Source organism: Orycteropus afer, unplaced genomic scaffold (assembly GCF_000298275.1).
Source record: "Orycteropus afer afer isolate SDZICR_OR568_19922 unplaced genomic scaffold, OryAfe1.0 scaffold00013, whole genome shotgun sequence".
Classification (NCBI taxonomy): Eukaryota; Metazoa; Chordata; class Mammalia; order Tubulidentata; family Orycteropodidae; genus Orycteropus; species Orycteropus afer.
The window spans coordinates 4,399,579-4,407,533 of record NW_006921600.1 but is presented as its reverse complement, the minus strand read 5'-3'; the positions used below and the strand labels follow the sequence as shown (position 1 = coordinate 4,407,533).

Below are 7,955 nucleotides of genomic sequence, written 5' to 3'. Positions count from 1 at the left end.
CTACTTCCGTAGTGATACTGCCTCGGAAACCCAAGGAGGGGTCGCTATGAGTCGGGGCCGACTCGATGGCACATAACAACAACAACAACAAAATGTATTAACAGATTAAGAAATAAACATTTTTCCCCAGAAAAACACTGAAAATTTTATTCCTTTTGTTGACTTGAGAGCAATGGTCAACACAGTTTTTTTTCTGTTCTTTGTTTGTTTTCAATGCAAATTAGGTAGAAGGAAAATATTGGCAAAGAGAAAGCACCTATTTGTTTGAAACTTAACATTACATCTTCTCCTGACATGGCTTAATCTCTGATTTTCTAGCTTCTGCTCTGACCATACCAACTACAGTGAACCATTATGGTGCAGTGAATTACTTAACATGGCCCTTCTAGTCATAGTCTTGCATTTTGTGATATATTGTAAATCATAGCCTCTATGCCAGTGGTTATGGTCCCATTTTGGAATGAATGTTATATTATGTTAATGAGGCAGGATTAGAGTGGGATGTATCTTGAATCATCACCATACAAGAGGGTGTGACTTCAGTCACCACCCTTAATTTTCCTTGAGGGTATGGTCTGCATCAAATACATATAAATACTCCAGCAAAGTTCTGTCTCTTGCTTAAGATCCTGCATTTAGGTCATCATCATATGACCTCCAGTACTGAGGACTTGAGCCAGTATCTTATCATCTGACCTGATTCACCAGCTTCTGCAGCCTTGTGAGCCAAAAACCTGTTATCTGACCTACTTATTTGAGTCCATCAGGCCCTGCAAATATGTGATTGAGCAGAATCCTCTAGACTGACACCTGACCCATGGATTTGGGACTTGTCAGCCTTCACAATGAGGTGAGCCATTTCCTAGGTGGTTCATGACTTCTGTGAGATGTTACAGCAAATTATGGAATGCTAACAGAGGATAGAGAGTACTGTGGGGAGGAGGAGTGTTTGGTATTAGAGATGGTGGAGTGGTACAGCAGTTAGGAAAGTTAGACCTTTAAGACATTTTAATCCTCCACCTCATAGGAATCAGCCTTGTGCTCATCTTTCTAAAGGGAACAATGTTTAGAAAATTCTAGAAATTCTCTTTTTCTTAGACTTTTCTGATACTGCTCTCTCCAGGTTAACTTCTTAACTCTGACCATATCTTTTCCCTTTATTCTTTCTTTCTTTCCTCCTAAAATGTAAACATTTGCTCATATGTTCTCATTAAACTCTCATTTTGTATATTCCCAGCCTTCACTAATTCATCATCATCCACCTCTCATCTATATAAAGATAATGCCTAAATCTACATCATTTTTAAAGTTCCAGATGAGCAATTTCATCTGCTGGCTGGGTATAACCACCAGCATGTGTTTCTATAAAATGTATATGTAAATATGTGTGTGTGTGTGTGTGTTTCTATAAAATGGTCAAACCTAAACTCATGGGTTTATTTCTCTCATATGTTCTTTCTTCATCTTTCCCATGTTATTTAACTTTAGAGCTCTCAAAGTTTATTTTCACAATAAAATCCTCAGTTTTAGAAATCTCCATTATTACATTTATGTTATAATAATGCTACAATTTTAGAAAACCAAAGTTAATAAGGAAAACTTCCTAAATTTCAAACCCTGACTAACTGGCTTATTGTTTTTTTTCCCCTAAAAATACAGAGGAACTTTTATTTTAAAGAGTCAATTAACTTGCACATATCATGGCTTTAGAAAATATGAGAAGTGTCCAAGTTCTAATTTTCAATGATAAAAGGGTAGAGATAGGAATTACAGAGCATGAATTAGTTTTTCTTCACAATCCCTTCTTGTGGGTAGGAGGGGCCTTAAATCTTCTTCCTAGTAACTAAGATGAGAACATTAAAGAGCAGTCCCATTCACTGTCTTCCATGCAACAGGAGCTCTTTACTGCAACCAATAAGGATAATACTAGGAGATGATTTCACTGGTGGATAGAAGAGAGAGGATTCTGCTCTGCAGATATTTCTCTCACTTTTCTCTTTCCATCTGCAGGACTCATCTAGTCTCCTATGGACAGGCAGAGCTCCCTTCAGTTGCTTTCATTTGTTTTTGTCTATGAAAAGCAGAATGGATGTCATTTAAAAGAGTGTCTATGCTTCCAAGAGTGCTAGAAGACAAAGCAGATGATGTGCAGATGGAGGCACTGTAGCATGCACCCTGAAGTATGGAAGACTTGGGTGGAAGTGATATCAAAAATAAGTTAGACTGAGGCCAACCCAAATGAAATAAAATTACAATATTGAGTAGCAGATAATTTTGGATTAATAGAAAAAAATCCCCTTTTAAGAGATGGTATCCAGTCTCTGTGTGGCACAAATGGATAATGTGCTTGGCTGCTAACCAAAAGATTGGAAGTTCAAGTCCATACTTGTTGGATGCGTCTTGGAAGAAAGGCCTAGTTATATACACCCCCCCCCCAAAAAAAAAAAAACAGTCATTGAAATCCTGTGGAACACAATTTTACTCTGAAACACCTGGAATTGCCATGAGTCAGAATCAAATCGATAACAACCGGTACTACTAAAGATGTTATGGATTTACCTGGGAACTACTTACTTCCCCTACCAGTAAAAGTATGAAGCATAGGTTGGCAAATAATTGTTGGGAATGTTACAAAGGATATTTAAGCATTGGCTATATGGTCACATTAGACGATTTTTCAATGTTTTAAACCGTGAAAAACTATGATTCTCATTCTGCTTAGTCACATGGTTATAGTCCCTCTAGCCTAGGCTATTCTCCTCAGGCTAACATTCATCTTATGCCAATTATTTGTTTTCCAGGATACAAGACTTGTTTTTCTTTTAACTTTTGTTCACTAGTCCAAAACCAAGTAGCTCTGCTGGTTCGGTAGTTAAAGCATTCCAGTGCTAACCAAAAAGTCAGCAGTTCAAACCCAGTAGCCACTTCATGGGAGAAAGATGAGGCAATCTGCTTCCCTAAAGATTTATAGCTTTAGAAATCCTATGGGACAGTTCTACTTTGTTCTATATGATAACTGTGAGTGAGATCAACTTGATGGCAATGGGTTTGGTTTTGGAGTTTTAGTCCCAGACCTTGCCATTTTCCCTAGAAGAAACACTGAGTCCTTCTCTATTACTCATATTCAGTGACTCTCTAATAATATGTAAATGTAAGTAAGTAAGTAAGTAGATAGTCTTATAGGAAAATAATGTTTTGCACAAGCTATTTGTAAGAGATACATACACCTGATATCTACATATCAGATACGTATAAACCAAACTCACTGCCATTGAGTTGATTCTGACTCATAGCAACCCCTACTTGGGTTTCCAAGGTAGTATCTCTATAAAAGTAGGTTGTCCAATCTTCCTTCTGGGGAGTGGCTGGTAGCTTTGAACCGCCAGCCTTCTGGTTAGCAGTCAAATGCCTTATATCTGATATTTTAGTATAAATATACATATATGATGTATATTTGTAATAAAATATACATATGTGATGTACTATATTAATATAGTAATTTATATTAATATATCAGGTATGTATATAATCTATCTATCTATATACAAATATGATGAAATATGATTACTTAGAAGTTAGAGTCGTCACTAGTGGAAAGTTGAAGAAACAGAATTAACTGGACAAGATAATTTAAGCCAAATAAGTTTTCTAGAACTAAAAAAAAAAAAAAGAAAAGAAAAAAATCCCTATAGAACTGGACCAATGAAACTTGGGAATATTTTTTATAGTTGATCACTGTCTGTAATCCATTTAGGAGTCTTGTAACCTCCTCACATCCAGACATTTCCTTAAAGAGTACCAGATCAGTCAGCCTTATTGGACTATCAAGAGAACAACTTTGATTTCAAAGTATACAAAATGCTAAATAGTTGGGTTATACAGGCACTAGTAGTACACGTGACCAGGTTTTATAAAACAACTTTTTCTAAGTGAAGCAAGCAAACACCTGAAAATCTATTTCATAAAACCATTCTTGGTAACGGTCTTTTATTTAAATTTTATAAACTTACTAGCTTTTTATTAATATTAAATAACCTAATAAGTAAGTAACTGCCTATCTATCTAATAAAGGCAAAATAGAACACCAATTTAGTAATTCCTAAATTACTAATTCCATTAGGCTCATGGGGCAGGAATGGTTAGACATAATCCCACAAAAAAGGTCAAGACTAAGGTAAAAGGTATCCCAATATCCCTATAAGAAGCCTCCTACACACTTATAATGCATGTCCAGGCACAGTTTAGCACACAGAGGGGGTGCTGAGCCCTGCAGCAAATATACATTTAATTAAATTTCTTATTATATCATAGCTGCAACTCATGGCTCTTTGGCTTCTTTTAAACTTAATTTTTTTTTTTTTTTTTTAATGTCAAGGTAAGTAGCAATCAGGGTTAGTGAGGGAAGAAGAAAAAGCAAAAAAGACAAATATTAAATATAGAGAAATTGATGAGTTTTACAGGTATTTGTTTATAAATATACTATATATTTTTCATGTCCATTGAAACTTGCTTACCTGCTGCTAAAGTCTGTCCTGATCCTGGAGCACTGGTCACACAACCAACTGAATTGCAGAGAGAAATAGTAAAGCCATATATCCTATAAGGTCTCAGTCCTTTTACAACATAAAACAATTCTTGGGATTTAGCGGTGTATAATACCTTTGAGGCAAAAAAAAAAAAAAAAAAAAGAGATAATACATTATAAGTGTAAAAATATATCATGGCAGTCAAAGTTCCATGAATTAAGACAGTGGGAATTATTGACAGCTCCTATTAGGAAAAGAGACTTTTTTTCCTGAAGAGTCTCAACAAGCCAGGATTTAATTGATAATTGTACAATCACACTGTTTTATGAGGTAATAATCCAGTTCCTGAGTGGATAAATGAGGAAACCAAGTTATTGCCTCATAAAGCAGCGTGGTGGTATGGTTATTGTCACCAATGGTAGAGATAAAGGATGGTGACATTGTCATTGTTATTGTGAAAAATCCAAACAAAACTATAGGGCTTGGCCAAAAAGAAGCCAGGGCAGTTATGCCCACATGCTATTTGATGGAACTAGTATAGAAAGATGCCACTATGTTAAATAGATTCTACCATTTTCTTAAAAAAAAAAAAAAGCCACAGGAGAAAAACATAGATTTTGATATTAAGTCTCCACATTATTTTGTTCTCCCCCATGTCTTCTCTTACTGATGGGAAAGTAGAAATCCAATAAAAGTTAGAAAAAAAAAAAAAAGCCACAGGAGAAAAAAAAAAAAAAAACCTATTACTGAACATCTATGCAACTGACTTGAATGAGGTCAATTCTCAATTACCTTTCTTATAATATATCCACATACAAATTAGAGCAAACAGTTGTATTTTCTAAAATACGGTCTTTATCATAAAATATCAAATGGAAATAGCAGATTTGAAGAAAGGAGAATGAGAAGAATGCCATAGTCCATAAACAAGTAATTAAGCAACCAACACTGAGAGTTGGACCTGTCATCATAACTACAATTGATCAAAAGCAACCATGTAAATTTGCTTAGGCTGCAGATGCAAAGGCCACTGCAGATAACACAGGGGGGAAGAAAAAAGTCATGAAAACAGATAGTCTGCCACAAAGCATGTTCAAAAACTATATTTCTTCAGAATACTTATGCAAACAATCTTCCATTAATACAAAGATAGGTAACTATAAAATCAGGAACATTTACAGCTGTATTCTAGGTATTGCCATTTAGGAGTACCATAAAATTCATTTGGAATGTTAGCCTGGGTATTGACTTTAAAATTTCATAACACAAATGAGTGGTTCTAGAAAGCATTGTGATTGATAGAATTGTGATAGATAGAATGTATTGTTTATATAATTCTGTTCCAAAATAAAGAGAGTTTCAAAGATTCTAAAACTCTAGAAATAATTTGTATCCTTTTCTTGCAATTATATTTAGAGCTCAGACAAATATCAGAGCTCTAGTTGTTAATTCTGTATCTAATTTTAAAATGGGTATTGAACTACTGGAGATGTATTTTTTTTTTTTTTCTTTTGTGCAAGATGATTTAAAATTTTCCAAGAAAAACAAAAGCTTGAAACAAGGAAAATTTCCTGAACATTACTATAAAATTTATCCCAGGTAGAACAAGTCTGATGGAGCTAATATAAGTTTTCAGAAACTGAAATTGGTTTAAGGATAAAATTTAACATTAAAATACTTCTTACTTGTTTTAAGGGGTTGACCAGTTTTTAACAAGTTTTTCTTTGTAGCAAGAAGACATAATAAAATGTAATTAGAAATAGAAAATGCCGAGTGTTACTAATTTTGATGGACCTTGGCATCTCTACAAATGGTTGTTATGATACATGATTTTTAAAGTCTTAACTTGCCCCAGAGTTCTTGGCATAGACTATTATCATTTAGATAAACCTTGCCTTAATCATGTATATATAGTGAATATAAAAGGAGCTGTGGTAGTGCAGTGGCTAAGGCATTTGACTGCTAATCAGAAGGTCAGTTGTTCAAACTCACCAGCCGCTGCCTTGGAAGGAAGATGAGGCAATGTACTTCTGTAAAGATTTACCACCTCAAAAACCCAGTGGGGTTGCTATGAGTCAGAATTGACTAGATGGCAATGAGTTTGTTTTGTTTTGTTTTGCTTTAGAGTCTCTTTCCATGTCTTTAAATTATCTAATTTAAAGCTTTCCATGGGATAAATCTTTAAAGGGGTGAAAAAAAAGTTCACAGAAGCTTGAAACCCTACAATAACATTGTCACCACTTCTATATATTTCTTCTGCCATATTCTTAGGCAAAGATTCCTTAACTACTTTTGCAGTAGACACTACACAGAAATTCTGGCTGTTTATTTACCAAGATTATAATGAAACATACTAAGTTCAGTCCAAATACAATTTTAATAATTGAAAAGATGAGCATTTTTACATTTTTCTGCTGCATTTTATTTGACTTCTCTGAATATATGATTAGGTGAATAGATAATTGTGTGGTAGGGGAAGAGTGTGAGTAAGAGCAAGTGAGTGAGAGAAAAAGAATAAAGTGATATGTCTGTATCGTTCTTCCAACTCAGCCACAAGGAAAGGACTTTTAAACAAACAAACAACAAAACAAAACAAAACCCACTGCCATCATGTCAATTCCAGCTCAAAGTGACCCCCATTGGGTTTGCAAGGCAGTAATCTTTATGGAAGTAGATCGCACCATCCTCCTGCAGAGTGTCTGGTGGGTTTGAACTGCCAAATTTCTGGTTAGCAGTCAAATGCCTTAGGCTATTCCCCTGCCCCATTAAATGATAGCTACTTTATAAAGTGTAATATCATCCATTCCTCAAAATAATAAGAACAAATAATGAAATGCTAACAAAGCTCTTCTAGCTCCACAGAGAGCATATGGGTAAAGAGGTAAAGAGATGTGTGATATAGCTAGTAATTGAAAGTGAGTTACAAATGCAAGTTAACTTTTAAGCCTGTTACAAACTCTGGGAAATTTTTGTTTGTGTGCATGTATGTGTGTGTTTGCTTTTTAGGATAAAATAATTACATAATGCAAGTAATAATTGTTTTGAAACTTGCTTTATAAAGAAAAAAAAGATTGTTTACAAAGCATAGGAGTAGCCAAAACAACAACAAAGCAGAACTTCAAGGATAAATATGGTATAAGATATGACAATTAAAGTACAAAGACAGTAGTTATAACAGTAAATTTAGCTTAAGACTCGTAATATACTGAATTAGTAGACTAATTGTTTTAGTTGTTTAAGTTAAAAGATATGCATTACACTAGCTATGTTTTTATTGCATGAGGTAGTTGCAAATTAGTCAGCATTTATATCCAGACTAATGGAAAACCATAACAAGAAATCATAAAAAATTCATAGACTCTTTTTCTTCTCATAGTATATAAAATAAGATTATGCATTTTATATATGTGATATATATATATATATATA

At 34.3% G+C, this 7,955-nt stretch overlaps 1 protein-coding gene across 1 annotated transcript in view; it reads right to left on the bottom strand.

Moving 5' to 3' along the window:
* USH2A (usherin) overlaps positions 1-7,955 on the bottom strand; it is a 1,482,371-nt gene that overhangs the window by 1,035,178 nt on the left and 439,238 nt on the right. The window contains exon 19 of the mRNA XM_007952540.1: positions 4,515-4,659. Coding sequence (XP_007950731.1) covers positions 4,515-4,659 — 145 coding nt within the window. The remainder of the gene's footprint in view (positions 1-4,514; positions 4,660-7,955) is intronic.